The sequence below is a fragment of the Podarcis pityusensis genome (genome assembly GCF_964106645.2).
Source record: "Podarcis pityusensis genome assembly, chromosome: 2".
Lineage (NCBI taxonomy): Eukaryota > Metazoa > Chordata > Lepidosauria > Squamata > Lacertidae > Podarcis > Podarcis pityusensis.
The window spans coordinates 29,854,661-29,877,481 of record NC_138029.1 but is presented as its reverse complement, the minus strand read 5'-3'; the positions used below and the strand labels follow the sequence as shown (position 1 = coordinate 29,877,481).

Here is a 22,821-nt window from a genome sequence, read left to right as displayed (position 1 = left end):
AGTCCTGTTTAAAATTCTTTGCAGCTCTGCAAGAACCCAGGATTAGCTGATTTCTCCTTTTACTGGCATTATGGAAGGAGAGTCGGGGCTTGGCTTTGTGCCACTAGGCAAGTTGAGATTCAAAGCTCTGCAATAACATCAGCTTCAGACCTCTTTAATGACTGGTTTTGGAAATGATACATGTGAGGACATTTTGCATGGTACAGCAGTATAAAATGTACTTGAGCGGGCTGTTTAACTCCTAAGCACTGCTTCTCTCAGCATGATTCCATATCCCTGTATTTTTAAAGGGCGTCAAATCTGCGTAAGTTGTCACTTCTGATTAAAAGGGAAAGGGAGCTTATGCTGCTGTTATATTTTGTCTTTTCTTCTTTCGTGGTGCAGTGAAAATTGGTAGCTTGTTTTGTCTGCCTTTTGCAAATATATGGTGCAAAAAAAAATTTCATGCAGAAATTAAGTATAGGTTTCTGGTTATCAAAAAGAACTTGTTGGGATCAGATGTAAAGGGGGATTACTTAACTGGATCAGCCTCTAGACATAAAAACTGCAGAATTCTGCAGTACTGTACTGTGGTCAGAGTACTTGTAAAGGTAAAAAAACCAAAACATTAGTTCAAATCAAATATGTTCCTTTATTCATGTTACTAACTGGAATGACTAGCTGTAAACCATGCCTGGCTATAAACCACAATAGGCCACCTGAACTATGGGGTGGAAAAGAGCAGTGGTTATGGTAGCAGGTGGGTGGGAACAAAAACCATAGGTAAGTTTCCTTGCTTTGATACAAAATGATTTGCCTCTCATAGCTTTTGTTGTATTTATCATCACAGCAAAACTGTGAAATAAGATCAGCTGATAGACAGAAACCACATTCATACATAATACTAAGCCTAAAATCCTGGTTTAGTAAGCAAGGGTATGCATGAAACTATGTACAGGTACACAGAGCTCCTTTGAAGCCTCTTCCCTGTGCATGAATGGTTAAACAAGGCAGAGGGCCTTCTCGGTAGTGGCGCCCTCCCTGTGGAACGCCCTCCCACCAGATGTCAAAGAGAACAACAACTACCAGACTTTTAGAAGACATCCCTGGCAGCCCTGTTTAGGGAAGCTTTTAATGTTTGATGTATTACAGTATTTTAATATTTTTTGGAAGCCGCCCAGAGTGGCTGGGGAAGCCCAGCCAGATGGGCGAGGTATAAATAAATTATTATTATTATTATTATTATTATTATTATTATTATTATTATTCAGCACCATAGTTTCCCATTGCATGTTAACCCAGAGCTGTGATTGTTGTTGAGAGACAATGGAGTGCACCTCTGGGGGTGAAATCGAGCCACTGGAGAATCACAGCACCCGCTGTGGCTGCAGATACTGGTAACTTGTAACTGCTGTCTCCTATATTGTTTTCACTGCATTAACTGCACCAAAGTGACCTCTCCGGGACACACGCCTGGGCATTGTGTATGGAAGTCCTGGGCTGACCAGACAGCAAGACACCCCCACCTCGGCCTTGGATGAAATGAAAGCAGAGAAATATGTTTGGCAGCAGTTTGGTTGCAGGAGTTGCTGAAAGGAGGCGTGCAAGGCTCCATCTTAGGGACACCACTCCAGATTTGTGTAGGGTTTACTTCTTAGCCCTTTCTTCTCCCAAAGATGTCCCACAAGGCAATGGATATAGATTTTTCCTCAGGGTTTACTCCCGAAGCCTTTCTCGTGAATGGGTATAGCCACAAGGCAAGCAGAGGTTTAGGGCAGGCTTCCTCAACCTCGGCCCTCCAGATGTTTTGAGACTACAATTCCCATCATCCCTAACCACTGGTCCTGCTAGCTAGGGATCATGGTAGTTGTAGGCCAAAAGCATCTGGAGGGCCGAGGTTGAGGAAGCCTGGTTTAGGGTCAGAATTTTCCTTCTCCTAGGTGACTGCCTCCCCAGGCTGATGAGTTCCGTCTGCTCCACATTTCCCTCTACAACACGTGCCTTCTCGACCATTGGACCCCCTATTGTTTTCATCCGCTCAATCCACCGGAACTTGTCTTTGCATGCAAGGAAGTCCCTAACTCACTGAGGGCTTGAGACCCATCAGCTACCCTCACCTGGTTTAGCCAGCCAGTCGAAGCCACTTCTTAGGGTATGGCTGCTGTTGTGTGGTGGTGGCTTCTTGGAGCCACAGGTGACCACTGAGTGCAGAATGGAGACCAAACGTGGACAAGCTACCGCAGGAGTACCATGTGTCCCCCACCAGAGGTACTACCCCTCCCCTAACACCCTATGACCAATGACTTAAAAATAAAGCAGGATGTCAAACCATGGTTTGAAGTTGACTTACTATCCTGATTTATTTTGAAGCTGTTAACCATAGTTTCCAGGCACACATATAACAGGAAACTATGCTTAAATGCTGAATTCTGTGGTGGGAGGAACAAAGTAGCTGTCATCTGGTGTATGCCAACCATTCATATCCTGGTTTTGCATTGTGGGCAAAAGTGTACTTCATCTTCCCCAAAAACAAATAGTGAGCTTCATAGTTCAGTAGAGATTTGAACCAAGAGGTTTTGATTTCAACCCTATCTATATATTTTACTCCTGACCCTGCTCTCTGTCTGTCTGTCTGTCTGTCTCTCTCTCTCTCTCTCTCTCTCTCTCTCTCTCCCTCTCTCTTCTTCAGTACTTTGACTTTTACTATTTTCTTCTTCTTTTAACCAGCCCTATTTCCCTATAGGCACTTACTGATGACTAGTAAAAAGAAGCATTTGGAATTTAATTTTTGCTGAGTGTCTGCATTTTAAAGTACTCTAGATAAGTGGTCTGAAAGGCAAGTTCTACGTTTCATTTGGTGTACTGTTTAAGAAGTTTGAAACAAAAACATTGCCAATATAGGTTTTTATCCTGAGGCCTTACTGAGTGCTATCTCTGTGCGCCTTCCAGGTCACCCATGTTTACCGCGATATTTATACAACACTTAGACCTTTTTTTTTCATCTCCTCCTGTCATGCTAGCACATCATTGTTTTATTTCATAGCTGGTTATTTCAGAAGTAGCTATGGATGAAGAAGGAACACAAGAAAAGTGTTTTGTCTTTGTTGTTCTTGAGAGAAAATGCAGAGTGTCCCTAACAGAGTGGCAGGTATAAACTAGTTTGCCATGTGGAGATTTAGTCTGGAGACAGCAGGGGCTCATTAAAGGAGAGCACTAAGAGCATTTCCTTCACTAATCTATTCTGAAGTATGATAGCAGACCTGTGGCAGTTGCAGCCCTCTGAACATGAAAGCTGTGAGTGCTTGCTGAGTTTGTGCCATTATGCTGAATACCATGGTGAACTGACTATGCCCCAGAAAGGGTGTTTTCCTTACTAATCAAAAGCAGAGTGACCTGATTCATTATTATGTTTCCTTCAAGAAGCTGAAAGCCCCCTTGAAATTTCTGAAGTCAGCTTTATTTACATCCTGCTCATACGCTTTTGTTCAGTGCCCTAGAGGGGCAGAACAAAATGACAGCTTTTTAATGTGCAGAGTTTGTGTGAAAATATCATTGACCCCAGAAGTGCACCATCTTTTGAAAGAAAGAAAGAAAGAAAGAAAGAAAGAAAGAGAAAGACCAAATGATGCACTTGACACATTGTCACTTTTCCCACCCCATTAGGTACATGGGAGGCCTGCCACAGCTGAACCAGCAAATCCTAATCAAAAGCCTACTGAATCGAGGTATAAGTTTTGGTAGCTCATGACAAGGGCTGTCTGGATTGAGGCAGGTGACTGCCGTTCAATCCTGAGGCCTAGGAGGTATAGCTTGGAAGAGGCTGCAAGGGCCCTAATAAAAGAGAATGGAGCTACAGCGGCCAGAAACTGTTGTACCCTTTTTAAAGCCATTCCATCAGATTTCAAAAGATAAGCTGAGTGAGTTAAGGTCATAGGTGACTGAAGATTTCCATGGAAATACTATGTTCCCATTGAGTCATTAACCATCAAGTAGCTGGTCTTTAACATTTGTCAGTGCCTATAGCTGCATATCAATTAGTACATCCTTGTCAACGTTGCAGCTAAGTTTCAGGACATTGAACATGCATCATTTGTGATCCTGGCCAAAGGTTACCTGCATTCTTTTGCTTGGTAATCTTCACTGTAGAGAGTGGTAGGTTGAAGGCAGAAATTTAATGGATGGTGTTAGAGGAAAGCATGGGTTAGATGGATGCTGGTACTGTGGAATCAGAAACCAATCAAGGAAAACTATAGGCGTGGACACAGGAAGCTGTCTTATACTGAGTCAGACCATTAGTCCATTTAGCTCAGTACTTTTTTACACTCACTGGCAGCACCACACTAGGATTTCCCCCAGCCCTACCTGGATATTGAATATGAGACCTTCTGCATGCATAGCAGATGCTAGTCCACTAAGCTATATTCTCTTCCCTAAATGGATGTGACTTGTTGTAGCAGCCAGTCTTGGTTCTTCCTAGCCCCACTACTCATTTGTCTGCATCCTATCTCTTTTTCCTCTCCCAGTTTTGGCTGTCAAAAACAAAACATAAATTTTATTTTTTACCAAGAAATGTGTATAAATATCGCTAAAGACATAAGCAGTGTTCAAAATTAGCCCGGTGCAAGGCACATTTTGTGTCTGGCACGGGTCCAACTATGACCACACAGAGATCTCTGGATGCCAGGCTGGTGACTGGGGAAAGCAAAATTTCACTTAGAGAAGAATCTGAAATATTTTCCTTGAAGCTTGAATTTGTTTTACTTTGGATTTTTTATTTATTTTGAGATTTGAGATTTGTTGTTGAAAATACTACTACTGGTAGTAATAATAATAACAACAATAGCCACTGGGTGGGAAGTGGTGCCTAGAAATTCCATTGTGGTGACTGCAACTTAGGTTTAAGGTGCCATTTGGAGATCAGCTTATATATCTGAGTTTCTAACACTGGACATAAGAAACAAAATGATATGGCGAAAGATGCACATGGATAAGAAAATTAAAAGGCCTTATCATGCATACTGGTCATCACTGCACTCACAAAAATGCTTTATAGCATTTCAAGGTCAGCCAGATGAGAAGGAAAATTGGAAGGGTATGGAATATATAGTCAGAGCAGGTGATATATGGTCAAAGCAGGGACAATATATTATGCATTAATGCAAAGTAGATACACACTTTTATAATGTACGGAAACTCATACCTCTGATGACAGAGAGAGGCTGCCACTTAACAATTTTTTTGTCTTCTGCACAGGAATGGCATTGGCTTTATGTTTTGTAAAGCAGTTAGTGCATGACTAGTGTAAAATAAACACTAAAGAGCAGAAGTAATGCTCTGATTGCTGCGTTTACGGTGAAGTAAAAAATCAATATGTATATTGTAATGCAATTAGGTATTTGGCAAAGGTGGTGAAGCCGCTGGCAGTATTTGGCTAAGCTGTCATAACATCAAACACACACAAAAGGTCTGAGCAGATAGAAGGGTCTCTATCATAGTTTTGATTCTATGGAGATGGAGGGGTGTGGCAAACGAAAGGAAATAAAAGAAAACATGGGTCTTGGAAAGGTAGAAGATGAAGGTTGAGTTGGCAGCAGGCGAAAGGAAGCTGGGAGAATGGGGGGTGGGGTAGAGCAATGGAGAGCTGGAACCTGAGCTTGCTTTGTGCTTCTGCTAAACCCTGAAATTTGTTTTCAGGCTTTAATCCTGGAGAATATGAAGTGAGACTAGATGAATGTGACCCTGAGAAGGTTCAGAATTCATCTTTCTCACCATTGTATGAGGTCCTCTTGGTAACAGTTGCTGTTTCCATTTGGGCTTGAACCCGGACATTTTTTTTGTACTGGCTGGAAGAAGTGCTCTAGAGTAGTGAGGGCATCAGAGAAAGGCGCAGGAGAGAGAGACGAATTCATATTGATTTGAAATAACTTGCCAAATCTTTGGCTGGAGGCCATATCTTACGTGTTTTTTGCTTGAGTCATTTGGAAGCATCTGTTCACTCCTAGTGTGGTGCACTGTTGTCTGGACTGAATAGGTTAAACTGTTGAAATTGGAGGGAATAATTGCAATAAATGCTCTATTGGTCCCTTCCCAGCAAACTCTTCTATGAATGGAGGTGTTTTAGCAAGGCATTGCTTTATTAACTCATTCCCCAGTGCTTCTTCTTTCAGCATCTGTTCTCTGGGGAACTCCAGCTACCAAACCACATTACTCTATTAGTTCAGTTTTATTCAGTGCTTTGTCCATGCTCCCTAGAAGTTGTGGCAAATGACCGAAACTTTCTCCTCCTCTTGCTGTCCCTCCCTCTTCCAAACTTGTCACTGTGGTAGTTGAAACGTATAGGCTTGACAGTAGTGATGGAAACCACTGCAGAATCACAAGTGCAGCAAATACTCCTTGCTGTTATGCTGTAGCAAACTTTTTTTGTTTTGTTTTTATTTTACGAAAGCATTCTAATAATGAGGAACTCAATTACTGCCATGGAACCTTTTGGGTAGCCTGTCATTATAGGTTTAATTAGTGTGATTTACTTATATACTCTCTCTTTTTTCATCTGCAGGTTTTGCATGCAGAAGAGTGTGAGACTGGTACCGGGAGTCACGCTGGATTTAATAGAGAAGTAAGCACGATTTCGGAGACCTTTAAAAAACTCTTATTTGCCCAACTTTACTTTTTCCAATTTATTTAACTGGAGATTCTCAGGTTTCTTGGAGTGTGTCCATCCATCCCATATGGCTGTTTGGTCAAAGCAACCTCACAAATACAAAAGCTGTTTTTGTAGCCAAAGGGCAATCCCCAAAGGTCAGACACCTGCTTATTTATTTTCTGAAAGGGGCAGGAACATGAGCCAAAGCAGAGCTAGGTATCCTGAGACTAAGTAAAATAAAGAGATACACACCACAATTGTGTTTCTCTGTTGTAAGGCTACATTTTGTAGTCAACATGCGGTGGTGGTGATCTGTGTGTTTTGGCCTTCAAGAAGGGGTAGGAATCACAGCACAGCTGCAGGTGTGATCCCTACCCACCTCTGCAGTCATTACCAGTATTCTTTTTGGAGGGTGGGCATAATTATGCATGGGCAGAATTGAAATGCTTTGCCAAGAAACCCTAAGACACCACAGTTGCTCTAACCCTCTTTTCAGTTCTCTTTATTATTGCAACAAGAAAATGTGACTGAGGGTCTTCTTTTATCTGCGTTTGCCCTCGCGGATGGCACACTTGTTTGGGACATGCACGACGGTTCCACGTTGGACAGCTCTTTGGACGGCCTTTTGTCAGCGGAACAGGGACCAAGGCAATCTTCAGTGATTTGCAGCTCCCAACAGCCCCAACACCACCTCTCATGCCGCTGCAAAGGGTCTCACGGACTTCTGGAGCAGATTGGCGGTGGCCTGGAGGAGGCTGTGGGAGGGGAGGGAGAACCTCTGAAATTTGCCTCTGTCCCTGTTGTGCTAAGGCTCTGCCTAGATCCAAGAGCTTTTTGTCAGCAGAGGGGCACCGATTGATACAACCCATTAAGCCTTTTGGTAGGAGAGTTTCCTAGTGCTCTGGTAGCAGAAGGATTGTTTATTTGGCAACATCACTTTATTGTGTCCTGAGTATTTTTAAGGATGGTGCCTCTCTTTGGTGAATGTGGTGAGTGGCTAGCCATCCTTCCAGCTTTGTATCTGCTGCATCCAAAGGCAAATGAATCCCACAAGAAGCTCCCTCTGTGGCATCAGCTTGGATTTGGCACAGCAAAACTACCCACAACCTTCCACCCTGACCAGCATAAGATCCGGGGCTTGGTATACATTGGCTTTTCCCCCTTAGAGCCCATGGCTCCTCAGCCAGGGTTAGCATTGTTCAGTTAGACTACCTCGGACTTATCAAATGCACAGAGATTCAAAATTACATACGCTAGCTAGTTTGCAACTTTAAAGTATTTGTCGTTTTATGTTATTACTGCAAAGTATAGCTCGATACAACATTGACCTTTTTTTAAAAAAAAAAGTGAAGCTACTATTTGTTGGAGGCTTAAACAACGCTCATAGAAGAGGTTTAAGAAAACTGAATATTTATTATTCTTGTGTGCATTGACTTTTTTTAACACAGGACTTAAAGGGGTCCATGTTGACATTAAGGAATTTGTACAAGAATTTTGCCAAAAGTTTTTGCTTGTCAGTCTATGGGAAATTTGTACCATATGTTCTTAGGCGATGCTCTGAAATAAATTGATTTTGGTGGGGTGACGTTGTGTTGTTTCCCTACCACATTTCTTTTAGCCTCTGGAAAATGGCCAGCCTTTAAAGTGTGCAAAGGTGCCTGGAAAGTGTTAAGTAGTGAGATAGTGCAGTGTTAGTACTTTCTGAAAGCTTGGATTAAGAAAAGCTGATATTACTGGCACTGCAGCATGCCTGCAGATGAATATGCATTGATAGAGCTCTGCCCTTTATCCAGTGCTGGAGTAGCATGGCATTGCCGGAGGCCTAATGAAGTGCACTGGCATAGATCATGATGTGGGTTGCATAGCTGCAGCAATGCACAAAAGGAAGTTTGCACTGTGCTTGCATAAGCAACGACTCTTTTCAGCCACTGCAATCATTCTCTCTTATAATGTCTAAAATTCCTCCTGCATCTTGACTATCTGCCAAAAACTTGTGAAAAGACAAACAACAGCTTATTCTTTTGCATTGGTTAGCTACACTCTTTTGGGCTCTGTAAACCTACCATCCAAGTTGCACGGTATCATAAAAACAGATAATTTCCCATTTCAAGGCAAGCTGACAAAAAACAGATATGGTTTTCTTTCCCCAAAGATGGTTCGGTTTATGCAACCCTGACTGGATATGGAAAGGTTAAACTAAAACCTTCCGCATGTGCATTTTTGCAATGTTCCTGTAGGTTGCTTTGGTGCAGAAAGAGATGGGCTCTTTTGAATCTTGGTTCAGTGATGATTTGCACCTTTTCTCCTTATACTTCTATTTTGTATCGAAGTACAATTGAGTGGGTGCAATTAATAAGGGATAATTTGATTTTCAATATGTCTTTCCCTTAGAAGCATTCCTTGTCAAGCAAGATAAATGGGAAGAACATATTGTGGACTCATTTAGGTTTCTGATGTGCCTCTTCAAAAGCAATTAGTCTCTCCGCACCCACCCATTCCACCTATCAAGGCTAAAATTTTGTAGCAAAGACACCTAAATGCATTATAATTGTAATGAATAGGGGTGCAGGTGCATGGGCATAATTGAAATGCTTTGCCAAGGATTCCTAAGATACAACAGTTGCTCTAGCCCTCTTTCAGTTCTCTTTATTATTGCAAAAAGAAGATATTCACAGCAGAATTTGGCAGCTAATGCAAAATACCACAGTTTTCAAAGAGTTTCTGCAGGAAATAGCTGTGACTGCAACACAATAAGCACCAAGTCTCAGCAGCCGGCCCAAATCTTCCAAGACTCAGTAGCTTCATAGCAAATAAATGGCTAGCAATAGCAAATATTTCTAAAGGGTAGTCCAAACTTTCCTGACAATTTTCTGCCACAAAAATTGTGCTTCTGGTTTTCCAGTCCTTTCTTCTGCCGCATCTGACACTGTCCTGTCACCATTCTCATTCAGTTTAAAAGATTTACAACAAAGTAATATAATTGAACAAGCATGTTCTTGTTGCATAATTTAGTTCCTTGCATTACACAATCTTCTGGATTGTTGCTTTTAAGTGTGACATTAGAATGTTTTGTTGAAGATTTCCACTTTAGATCATTGTTCTTGCTTTTCTAGTTAAGAGGATTCTCCAGAGCTGCAGCCACTGGCAGGCCTTCTTAATTGGTTTACTATTGCTATTTGAGATAGAGCCAGTATGGAGGAGTTGTTACAGTGCAGGACTAAGATGTGGGAGAACAGGGTTCACATCCCTACTCAGTTATGAAGTTTGCTTGTAACTTCATAAGGTTCTTGTAACTATAATATGGGAATGAGGAGAACCATGTATGCCACTTTGAGCACCTTGGAGGAAAGGCAGAATATAAATGTAATACTAAAATAAATAACAAATGTGGACCAACTTCAGCCTTGCAACAATCTACTTTGTGTTTGACTTCAACCTCAACTGAGCCAGCAACAAATTAGCTGATCAGGGGATTACAGTCATTCACAACTGAAGCCACACCTTTGAGCCATTTAGAGTGATGCTGAAGTTTGTAATGGAATACAAACCTTGGTGAGTCACTGCCTTTAACTTCATGGCTTGTGACTGCAAAGTACTACTTGCCTCCACAGGTGTCTGCCCCTATACTACAAAGTTGAGTGGATATCCTTCTTTTGGCACCCACACCATCAGAGCTGAGTTGGGTGGTTACAGAGCAGTGGGCCTTCTTGGTAGTGGCACCCTGACAGTGGAATGCTGTCCCTAGGGAGCCTTGCCTGCCTCCTATTTTGATGTCATTTCAGCGCTAAGCAAAGGCTTTATTACCTCCTCCCGCCGGCATTTTAATCTTCTGTACATGGCGTTTCCGTGCGCTGCTCTGGTTCGCCAGAAGCGGCTTAGTCATGCTGGCCACATGACCCAAAAGCTGTACGCCGGCTCCCTTGGCCAGTAAAGCGAGATGAGCGCCGCAACCCCAGAGTTGGTCACGACTGGACCTAATGGTCAGGGGTCCCTTTACCTTTACCTTGCTGTCTTGGTGCTCCGTTTGTTTTTCGTTCTGCTTGCTTTTAAAACCACTCTTGCTGTGCTGTGTGAATGATTTTGTTTCTTCAGTTACAATTTTAACTCTTTGTAAGCTACCCTCGCGACCTATTGAAGGCTGATGTATGCATAAAACAATAAAATAAAATAAGCAGATTGTTTCCATGGTACCTTTCTGAGGCAGAAGGAAAAAGGAAGGGGCGACGATTGCCAGACCTAGCACATTGGTGTTCTGGATTCCAGGATGTTTGCTGCAACCAAGAAACAGCTTAGGACTCGAAGCATAAGGGCAACCATAATTTCCCTGTAGCCTTGGAACCCAGCAATTGTTCTCTGTATCTGGATTGTTTGCTGCTGCCACCACCAGCGCTCATGGAGTAGAAGGTCTATCCTCCTACCCCAGGATGGATGTGTGTGTGAAGATCTCCCTCTCTGTAAATGCCACTGGGCACTAATTTGCCCTAGCATCACCATTCTGAGGTTGGAAGGAAGGAAGAAACTGGCACCCCACCAGGAATTCATTGGCAGTCAACCCTATAGACCACAACTAATGCTGTGCGCACCTCTAAGAATGCCAGTGAAGATTGGATTGCCCTATCTAAAATGTCAAGTTCTGCCTTGCTGATTTGCTCAAGTAGATCTCTGTCGAACAATTTGTCCATTTCGTTCCAGAACAAGTTCCAAAATGGAAAGCTGTCGCCATAATGGCTTTATCTACTTCAGTATCAGTAAATCTTCAGTGAATAGTGCTTGACAAAAATGAAGCTGTGTCAGACTTGTGCAGATTTTCAAGTGGAACCATACTGCCATCTGAGATTGAAGGGGTACTGTCAGGGAACTGACATCGGAGCTAGAGGCGGAGGGAAGGCTCTCAAATGATGCTGGAGAAGGGCCCAGCAGGGAGAGAGGCAGCTCCGCAGATGGGGAAGCAAATCAGCGCTACACCAGGGATAAGGAGGGGCTGATGGGGGAATCGGCGAGAGGGCTCCAGGACTCTCCACCAGCGGGGAGAGCACTGGTACCCCGCTACCCACGCCCACCCTGCGCAGAAGACTTCCGCGCAGAGAGAGTAGGAGGAGACTGGGTGTCAAACAACTTTTATGTTGGAAAAGATTTAAGAAACGCCCACTGACGTATTCTGCTAGCGACTGAGGCAGCCACGACGTGAAGGGCTGCCCAGACTGAAAGGTTTACCAAGGCAACAAAGCCTGGAGAGGCGGCAACTTACGCACGAGCAACCCATACTCATTATAGCTACATTAAGAATAGGGCCCATGCCTGGGCCACTGTACCCAGTTTGAGCCCTTTGCCAGACCTCTTCTCTAGCCCTGCCTTTGGAGCATTCCTTTTTACTGGAGGGCATCTAGAAAGTAGGGTAAAATGCATTTTAATGGACTAGGAAATTTTAAAAACCGCATTTACAAGTATACAAGAACTGTATGTTGTGATGCGTTCATACTTAGTTGCACAATTAAAGGTTTATATGCAAGCTGCATGTGTATGTGAGTGCATTTCTATCCCCTGTGCATCCACAAAGCCAAGAAAACGTTTGTTCACCCTTGCAGACTGGATGCTTGTAATAACATGATCATCTTCTCAAATGCAGCTTTGGAAGCCCAGCCATAACTGTTCTTTCTTCAGTATGAGAGAGCTTTCAAATTCACAGTGACTTAGATGAAACACTGTTTTTCCACCTATCATTTTGACATCCAGTGTGCAATCTGTACCCATTGAGTAATATTTGCATCAAACACCAGAAAAGGGTAGGAAGGTCAGGCGGAAAGTGGAAAATAGTCATTCCCCCTATTGCCCTCCTTCACTCCCAAAGCAGTGTGCTGAGAATGTGCTGAGTGGCTTGGCAGATGAGGAAGAAGAAGAAGAAGAAGAAGAAGAAGAAGAAGAAGAAGAAGAAGAAGAGGAGTTTGGATTTGATATCCCGCTTTATCACTACCCGAAGGAGTCTCAAAGCGGCTAACATTCTCCTTTCTCTTCCTCCCCCACAACAAACACTCTGTGAGGTGAGTGGGGCTGAGAGACTTCAGAGAAGTGTGACTAGCCCAAGGTCACCCAGCAGCTGCATGGGGAGGAGCGGAGACGTGAACCCGGTTCCCCAGATTACGAGTCTATCGCTCTTAACCACTACACCACACTGGCTCTCAGAGCGGAACAGAACAACCCTTCCATTTATCTTCTCCCTTTCCCGATTCCATATGAACACCGTCTGAGAAATTAGCTATGAAGTTTTTGACTGGGTAGATCAATATTCAAAGCAAGCTCAGGACTTATGAATCAAAACAATCTTACATGGAATGTTTTGTCTGCTCCCAGCTGTGCTCTGCAAGAAAAGAACTGGATTGGTCTGCTGTTGGATACCTAGACCTGGATTTGATACTGCATGACCTGCACAGCACAGGCTAATCTATATAACAGAGACTGCTTGTTGCTTAGTACAAATCCTGCCCAGACTGACTGAACCTGGCAGGGTAAATAAGGCTTCTTGGTAATGACAGATTATGTGGGAAAAGACAAAGAGAAATCTCTTTGGCTCGCCACATTTGAAAAAGAAGATTGCTGCTAAGTCAGGCTTGCAAATCTGTTTGGTAAAGTAAATAAGAAAAGAGGAGAGTGACTGCAGCTCTTTCATTTGTCTTGGGGACTGCTTTACATATGAACTTTGGCCCTTAACTTAAAAGCTGTGTAGATTTTTCAGGCTTTGTTTCTCTTATGCCACCACCGAGCACATCAGAATTCATTTTTCCTGCTGTTTGCAGCATGCTTCATGTTTTTTTCATCACAGTAATCTAGGTCGCATACTGCATGCTCTGCATTGGTGTTTTATTCTGACGGTTCCAGCAAATTTTTCTTTGCAATCTGTATTTCAGACTGTAGAATTAAAAGTATGTGCTGTTAAATAACTCATAAAGCTGAGCATGGCTTGAGGGAGAAATGCCTGCAATCCTGAAATAATCTGCTTTTATAGGCAACTGATTCGTACCTCCCTCTTTCTTGTCTTGTGATTGAGGAGTTCAGCCAGCTCAGGGAAGGTTTTTCCAATAACCGTTAGTTGGTTTCAGTAATCATATATCTCAGTGAGACAGCAGCTTCTGCTTCCCCATATTGGACAAGATGTGAATCCTATGCTCAAAAGTAAGTTGCACCTATTGTCTGTAGCTCAGTGGTAGAGCATCACCTTTACATACAGAAGACCCAGATTCAACCCCTGACATCTACAAGTAGGGCTACAGAAAACCCTGGGGAGCAGCTGCTTAATTATTTTACAAAAAGTCAAAGTGGTTTACAAAAAGCTTGTCAGCATCCATACTGGATGTACAATTGATCTGACTTCGTAAACTGAGGTACCACTGTAAAAATATTCTTGTTTGTTTGGATAGGAACAGCAAGCAGGTCTTGGATTTAGGCATTGTGTATATTGGTATTCTGTGGAAGTGTTGTTGTTTTTTTAACAAACCTAGAATACAGCAAAGAATTTCAGCTCTCCCTAAAGAAGGAGAGAGAACAAGTTAAGCGTCTAGTAAAGATGTAATTGAAACTTGCAATTTCAGAAGCCAGAGGACTTGCTGAGTAAGATTCACAGGGGGTGAGGAACAGTTTCATGCATCACCCCACTCTAGCTCCTTAAATAGCAGAAGCAGGTCTTGCAAAACAGTGAAAACAACAGAGGAAACTACACACAGGAAAAAATGTGTAAATTCATTCATTTATTTAAAATATTTGTATATTTGTATCTCCTCCTGCTCAGGGTGGCTTACAACTTGTTCTTAACTACAACTCATTAATATTAAAATCACATAATTTAATTCACCTGAATTCCATTTTGGGGGACAGAATTTAGCTCATGGTTGCATGGAATGTTGTTTGTTTAATGTTGAAGTCTCACAGCCTCAGGTATCACCAATATCCATCTTGAATTAGCAAGAATTTCCACTGAAGTCTCCTTGGCTAGAGACTTGGGGTGTCTGTTTTTTCTTTTGTTATGTGGTGAGTTTGCATTACTAAATATGGTGAGCACAGGGCTGACTAACAGTGGGAAAATACATTTCATGTTTCTGTGGGGATGCCAAATTGTGTCTCTCACCTGAGGTTCTATGCATTATCTGAAGAAGAGGCGGCATGTCAAGGTCATTGTGAGAGTCAGGACCCGGGAGTGGTACTGAGACTATTGTTGGCTTCAGTGCATCTAAGTGCACATACTCTTCAATCATGCTGGAGTTGGTCACTTGTTTGGGCAGCACCTGGCGTCAGGGAAGTGCAAACGGCTAGAGAGCCGAGGGGGGAGACCAGCACTTATAGAGAGCCGAAAGAGCTAATTAGCAGTTTCTCATCTGACAGCGAAGAAGAGACAGGGAGGGGGGATGCTGAGCCCGCAACTAGCTATTCATTGAACAGAGGAAGTAAGAGGCGGGGCTTCCGACGATTAGCCTGCTGGGGAAGGAGGAGTAAGAAAAAACCATTCGAGGCATCTAATGAGACAGGGACGGACATGCTTTGAAGCTCTGGAAACCGTTTGAACTTTGTAAATAAATCTAAAAGACAGAAACTGGCGGCGAGCCTGGAGTTTTATCTATGCTGGCTTTGGCAGCACTCACCCCTCACACCTGGGTTGGTGATGATGGAGACTGAAAGAGTTACCATTTGATTACAATATTCCTGAGGGGAAGGAATGTTCTTGCACCTGGGCAGAAGAAAGATTGATTATTAAGTATTTAGCTCCGACTCTAGAATAGTTAGCTTTAAAGTATTGGTGCAGCTGTAACAGTTTCATCTCCTTATGTATTTTTACACATACACCCCCCAAAAATCTGAACCACGCGAGATTCCAGGGTTTTCAAGTGCTTACTCAGGGTTCGTGTTTCCTTTTGGAAATGAGGCACAGTGGAGACTGTGGTGTCTTTTTGATATATGGTTTATTTACACATACATATGACCTGAGCCTATGATGGAGGGGTTCAAAGTATTGCAGTCGAAGAGGGTGCTGTTTCTCCCATTGCTGCAGCCTTGGATCAAAGAAAGAAAGAAAGATGGAAGGAAATAAAGAAAGAAGGAAGGAAATAAAGAAGGAACGAAAGAAGGAAGGAAAGAAAAGAAAAGAAAAGAAAAGAAAAGAAAGAAGGCTCTTTATCCCTCTGCTCAGCTTGCTGTGTATAACAGACCGAAAAGCTTTTTCCCTCGGTCACATCATCACCACTGCAGTCCTTAACAACTGCCCCCCTTTTGGCTCTGCTCACTATCTCAGAGCTCAGGAAACAACTCCCTCCATTTTCTGGCTGGCACAGAGTCTTTGCATTGTTAATCGCCCATTACTTTCCTTTGGTTCTCCATGATGACTCTTCTCCTAGGCGATATCCTGAGTATGGAAAAACTGGTTTGACACTGTTAAATCCAGCGTTTGGCAACCCATCTCATTAGTGCAAGCGTAGATTAAACACCCAGGAATTTAGGGGAGGATCTGGACCCAGGAATTTAGGGGAGTCAGAAATTAGAAGGGAAGTCCAGTTACCCACAAACTCATAATAGTATGTTATCAATAAAGTGAGCAGCAGTAGTTAAAAGGATGAAAGAGCTGCTTCAGAACATCTTCTTTATCTTATCTCATCCTGTCCATAATTGAAGTGCTTATCCTACTATGTGTTTTTAAAGTGGTCTTCTCTAGACAGAGGAATTGAAGGTTTTCTACGGTTTTCTCAGGGGTGTGGGTGTGGGTGTTGGTGTGGGTATGTGTCAGAACCAATGAAATCAACAGAAAATGTATTTGTGCAGTGAATGCTGTGTAAATTGGGCAGCTCTCTTTTGCATTTTTGTGTTATAAATAGCCATTATGGTTGAAAATATTCTCAAGGCTGCCAAATGGTACATTGAGAGCAAAGAGAGGAGCTTCATCATTAAACCACCAAGTATTGATTAAGCTGTCGGGGCATTTGCCAAACTGGATTTATTGTGTAATTGGGGGACTTGCTATGTGTCCTTATAGCAGTCATTCCCCCCCCTTCCCTCCCCCCCAAAAAACCCAGAGATTGAACCAAGAAGTCCTTCTAAAACTCTTTTTTATTAAAACAGACAAGACTGATTTCTCTCTCCCAACATCAATTTTAGCCCACCTGGGACACTTGCAACTTCTGTTTCTTCCCAATCATTCTCATGGATGCAGCAATAGAACCTTGTTAAACAATGAAATAAGCAGTGTCAAAGTATGTTAGCCTGCATAGAAAAGCTCAGCTTTGGGAAAGGAGTGATTTTTACCTGCTACTTTTGTTTTAACCCTCGTGCAAAATTTGGGCCACTGAAGTAATCAGTGGCACCAAAACATTCCTTGAGCCTTCTCTAAAGATTAATGGAGTTAAATGGACACTATGAAAGGTTGCAGTGTTAAAACCTAATGTTAAAAGAGTCACTATGCTAGCAGTAAATCATTTTGATTTTGTACTTACATGGCTCAGCAGGTTTCAAATGCAGCATGTACTAAAAGTTGTAGCTGTCCATGGTATATATTTTCCCCTAAATGCATCTGATTTAAATATCATAAAAAGCGTTTGATCGTGGAAGAATGAAAGTTAAAAACAACACATCATATACAAATAGCAGCTGCCTACTTGCACAGATAGGGGAATGCACACATGGGCCCAGCCCATAGCTGTCAACTTTCAGATTTGAAAATAAGGGATCAGCAGCCTCACCTGTCCTGGGGACAGTCTACGGGATATCTAACAATCCGGGATAGCAGTGGGAAGCAGCGGGAAACGGTGCTGGAATAAGGGAATTTGCCACAAAAAAAGGGAAGGTTGGCAGCTATGGCCCAGCCTATTCCTGTGGCTATAATTTGTTTCAATATTTATTTTTAAAATATTGTGTCTGTGATATGTTCATGGATTACACACAATAAATTTAATGTGCTTGATGGTGATGATGCTTTTAAATAATAATATTTTAAAAACTGATAATTCTTAACATATACACAGTCAGTGTTAGTAGAATGGTGAAGGAACCAACCAGAAATTGAATAGCGGTTTGTTTTCCTCAGGTACAATTTGAATACCAAATCACATTAGGCTCATCAATGGTTATCAGATGGTGTTGGAGTCACTGTCTTGCAGGTAATTAGGATTTGTTTGTATATGCTTGGATTCCAAAAAAAAAGTGTAAATGAAGAAAGAAATTCAGAGGAGGAACTGCCTCTCAGTTTAGACACTACTATTAGCACAAGAATGGAATAACAAAAACCATCACCAGATTCTGTGGGGCCTTTGCAAATTACAACTGCTAACCCAGAAATAGTACTTCGGGTTAAGAACTTTGCTTCAGGATGAGAACAGAAATCATGCTCCGGCGGCACAGCAGCAGCAGGAGGCCCCATTAGCTAAAGTGGTGCTTCAGGTTAAGAACAGTTTCAGGTTAAGTACGGACCTCCGGAACGAATTAAGTACTTAACCCGAGGTACCACTGTACAAGGGTGGGGGGAAGTATAAAGATCAGTTTGGAAAAGGATTATATTAGCAGCATTGTAAGGTAAAGGGTAAAGGGGACCCCTGACCATTAGGTCCAGTCGTGGCCGACTCTGGGGTTGCGGTGCTCATCTCGCTTTATTGGCCGAGGGAGCCGGCATACAGCTTCCAGGTCATGTGGCAAGCATGACTAAGCCGCTTCTGGTGAACCAGAGCAGTGCATGGAAACACCGTTTACCTTTCCACCGGAGCGGTACCTATTTATCTACTTGCATTTTGACATGCTTTCAAACAGCTAGGTTGGCAGGAGCAGGGACCAAGCAACGGGAGCTCACCCCGTCGCGGGGAAGCAGCATTGTAGTAGAAAGCTAATACGGAGCGGGGGGGGGGGGGCTTCAGGGTTAGAAGGGAAGCTTGGAAGAGCCAGCTGTTATGTTTAAGACAGGCACACTTAAGTGTTGAGCATGTTAGTCTTCAGGACAGCAGTAATAGCAGGACAGAAGACAGAAGAAGTAAATGGAATAAAACCATGTGCAACGCTTCTGCCCTTCCCAAAGTTTCTCATTTTGTTCTGATATATCTTGGAATCACTTCAGGCTTTATATAATCATTCTCTACCATGTGGTTCAGAGTTGATGGTCTCTGCTTTGCAGTGACTTTGATAATTATTTTACTCTTATTTTAGACTTTCAAAATGGGTTTTGCTGAAGTTGATGTGTGGGGAGTCGACCTTCCCAAGATCAAAGAGCGGTTTGGCTTTTTGATCTTTTTACTGTGGCCACTACAGCCCATGGGGCATTTTCTCTTTGCTGTAGGATAGATTAGAAATCTGACTCGTCATTCAGCATATCCTTTGGACATTTCATTGAACTTTGAAGCAGTTGTTCCCAACTGTGTCTCTTCAAACTTGGGGGGGAGGGGGGAATTATACACTGTTTCTGGATAAGTAGGCAACTGACTTAGTCAGAGGGACTGGAATTGAGTGAACTAAAAAAATAAAAAATTAAGTAATTGTGGAAATTTGTATTGCCTTCACATATCCTCTGAAATCCTGTAAAGAGATAAGTGAAATGGGAATTAATGCCAGCACTGCAAATTTGGAGAAATAACCAGTCTGGCTTTACAGAAACATGAGCCACAGGAATATCAGCTGTCAGCATGATACCTTAAATGGGCCTAGACTTGTAATGCTCTCTCTGTTGCATGGAATCACGGCTAAATTTTTAGTTCTTGGGGCACCTTTCTTTCCTTTGGTTCCAGTTGTAGGAAAAGTTTGTTCCTTTTGTTTTGCAACATTAGTACCAGACAGCCAAGCTTACCTTATCTACATATCCATAGTTTGTAGTAATCAGGGCAGTAGCTTGGCAATTAGAAGCAGCCAGATCAGGACAAAGTATACAGTGGTACCTCAGTTTACATATGCTTCAGGTTACATACGCTTCAGGTTACAGACTCTGCTAATCCAGAAATAGTACTTCGGGTTAAGAACTTTGTTCAGGGTGAGAACAGAAATCGTGCTCTTGCGGCGCGGCAGCAGCAGGAGGCCCCATTAGCTAAAGTGGTGCTTCAGGTTAAGAACAGTTTCAGGTTAAGAACGGACCTCTGGAACGAATTAAGTACTTAACCTGAGGTACCACTGTACTACAGTGGTACCTTGGTTCTCCAATGGCTTGGCTCCCGAAAAAATCGGCTCCCAAACGCTCCCAAACTGGAAGTAAGTGTTCTGGTTTGCGACTGTTTTCTGGAAGCCGAACATCTGACACGGCTCCCACTTGACTGTAGAAAACTCCTGCAGCCAATCGGAAGCCGCCCCTTGGTTTTGAACCGTTCCGGGAGTCAAACGGACTCCCGGAACAGATTAAGTTCAAGAACCAAGGTACCACTGTAATGTAAAAAGGAGATATAGTCATTAAAAGTTGTTTGAAGTCAGCTTCCTCAAAATTTAATATGTAAAGAACCTCTTTCACCTTAATCTGTTATATGTATTAATTATAAAGGACACGTGTTTTTCTTCTTCAGTAGTCTGAAGACAAGATTTAGATTGGCAGTTAAGGCAACACATGTCTATTGTAATTTATAATTTAGCTGTCTTAAAATCTTGAGAAGGAGTTTGTTTTCCAATTAAGCTGCAGACTTTTTGAACAAATTACCTTGCACCTTCTTTGAAGAGATGAAATTTCTCATTATCCAAGCTAACCCAGAATGAGCAGAATGAGCATGTTGTTAATGCTGCCTCCGCTGCTGCTGGAGCTGCCATGTGGATTTATTTTAAGTCCTTTGGTGGAGTGACCAAAATATCCTTGTTTTTGAGATGTTGGACATTTTGAGTATTATCAGTAAAGCTTCAAACATGTTATTGCTGTCCGCTGGTTGTGTCCTTTTCTTTGCAAAATGAATTTGTGCTCGCAGCAATTCAAAAAATGGGTAGCATTATATTATAATTACAATGGGCAGGCTGCAACTAACAAACCCCATCTGCAGAAGCCCTGCTTCCACTGGAACAATGAGGCATGTCCCTCTCTCCTCTCCCTGCCTGTAACCCTCTGTACCCCCTGAAATTAGCTCTGGAGGAGTAGGAATAACCCCCAGAACAGCATTAGGGGGGATTATTCCGTCTGTCAAGCTGGTATGCTTGCACTGACGTAAAGTTCAACATAGTGTAATGTTGAATTCCACCCAATATTATAAACATGAGTAGTGTGAAAATCTGCCTCCATATTTTGGTCATATGGCCCACTGCTAGCTGTGTGTTAAGACCAGCAATGTCAAAGGGGAAAATAATATGTGCCTTCCACTTCCAGTTTCTAGAAGTAATTGCTGTAGGTCCCAAGGTTATATATGCAGGAGTAACTTAAGGAGCACCAGCTTTGCTGCTAGTTGTGCTATAGTCATTCATTGGGGACTTATCTAATGCTGTCAATCAGTAACTTTTTACCAGCACAAAATTCACTTTCCTAAAATTATTCCAAATAAGAAGTCTGATGCTAAAATTACCCTTTGTTTCTATTATAGCTATCATGGAGGGGGGCAAGCTGGAAATCAGTAATTCATTAATGTCTGCCAGTCACTGATAAGATGAGTAATGATTCAACAGGAGCTAATTTAGAGATGAAATGGGGAAAACAAAATCCCCAGAGATTGCACAGGAGGAACAATGTGGGTAATTGGGAGAAAATGTGAAAATCATACTGCTGTGCTACAAAATAACCAATTTCTCCTGCATACCATCAGAGGTGCTTAATTAAGCAGCATTGCTTTTTATCATAGCAGATCTGGAAGGTAGGCTGAGGGATGTCGTTGTCTGAGACCTCAGCACTTCACCTCTGCTGAATTGGATTAAAATGTATATGTGGGTGAGTTGCTCAAGCAGAGTTTGCTGGGTTCCTTCATAGCCTTTTTTGGCACAGCAGATTTTCCTTGCAATTTGTCATTATTAGAAGCATCTTCTGGAGGGGAAGGCCAGGCACAAAACTGAATTTAAAATACCAGAACTTTTTTTGGGTTAGCTTTTGCTTTGGGTTGGTTAGCTATAAACAGTAAAATTATTGGGTAGGCGTCCATCCATCCATCAGTAAACAGAATATGCGAATATTTCTAAATACATCTGCACTAGCCACTGCAGAGAACATTTTGTATGAGCTTTGCAAGGACAATAGTCCTCTCTGTAGTGCTAGCTGAAAAGTCCATGCATTGTGCTCAGCTGCCACATACCACTGCAGAATCAGCAGTGCTAACTACTAGTGCCTAGGGCAATATATTTTCCCCAAAGATGATTGCACAGAAGAACCACTTGATCAATGCCAGTGGGTGGAGGTGGGGGGTGATGGTTGTTGTTGTTGTTAATTTCATTTAGGCAAGACCCAACTCAAGGCAAATCACAAAAGTAAATGCAATTAACACAAACCCACATAATAGTTAAAACAGATTAAAGCCAGTGGTGTGCAGTCACTGGACTAAGGGGACTAGGCTAGCCCCCTAAATGTTCCCCTGGTGCCTCCTTCCCAAAGCCCGGGAAGCTTCTGCCCTGCTTAGGGAGGGAGGAATGATGCTCACATGTGCAATGTTCCCCTCCCCAATTGCCCTTGCAATTTCCCCTAACTGTTCCCCTACGAAAAGTTTCACCAAATGCCACTGATTAAAGGCCACACACACACAAAAAGAGAAACACAAAGCTGAAAGATTTCCTAAAGAGGAGGGTTTTTCTTGTCTTCTAAATGACACTGCTGTTAAGTTCTTACAAGTTCCTACCAGGACATTTATGTCAAGTTCCTGCAAGATTCCGTTGAAAATAGGCTTCATGCAGCTGTAATGGGCCCCGCCATCACAAATGGCACCTTCTTTGGAGTGGGGAGCAATTGCTTCCTTACAGATTCCAAAAGGTTCTGAGGGTAACCCTGAACTGGAGGAAGGTATAGATCATGAGAATAGACTCTGGATATATGTCACTCTTATTGGTGCATCTTTGTCATCTTTCTTGTCACCCATTGAGTGTGCACTTCCATAGACCCCTGTAATCTAGATGCTTCTTTATTAGTAATATGTTTCCTACTAGATAATTATGTGCCTTATGCAGACTCCCCTCCCCATTTTGCAAATAAATGTAACATTCCTCAGGGTATCTAGCTATGGGAGTATATTTTAATTACGCCAAAGGGTTAAGAACTGTATATAGACAACAACATTGCAGCCCCAGGGAGCTTATTACCTTAATTAGTCATTCAT

General features: G+C 42.5%; 1 protein-coding gene and 1 long non-coding RNA gene across 3 annotated transcripts in view; one reads left to right on the top strand and one right to left on the bottom strand.

Moving 5' to 3' along the window:
* RPTOR (regulatory associated protein of MTOR complex 1) overlaps positions 1-22,821 on the top strand; it is a 313,545-nt gene that overhangs the window by 129,273 nt on the left and 161,451 nt on the right. For both annotated transcript variants that reach the window (XM_080993602.1, XM_080993601.1), the window contains exon 7: positions 6,536-6,595. In XM_080993602.1, coding sequence (XP_080849728.1) covers positions 6,536-6,595 — 60 coding nt within the window. The remainder of the gene's footprint in view (positions 1-6,535; positions 6,596-22,821) is intronic.
* On the bottom strand, positions 13,553-21,642 carry LOC308471305. Its single transcript, XR_013982886.1, has 3 exons — positions 19,753-21,642; positions 17,089-17,165; positions 13,553-16,817 (listed from the first exon to the last, which is right to left on the bottom strand). It is a non-coding gene; the product is annotated as an uncharacterized lncRNA (long non-coding RNA).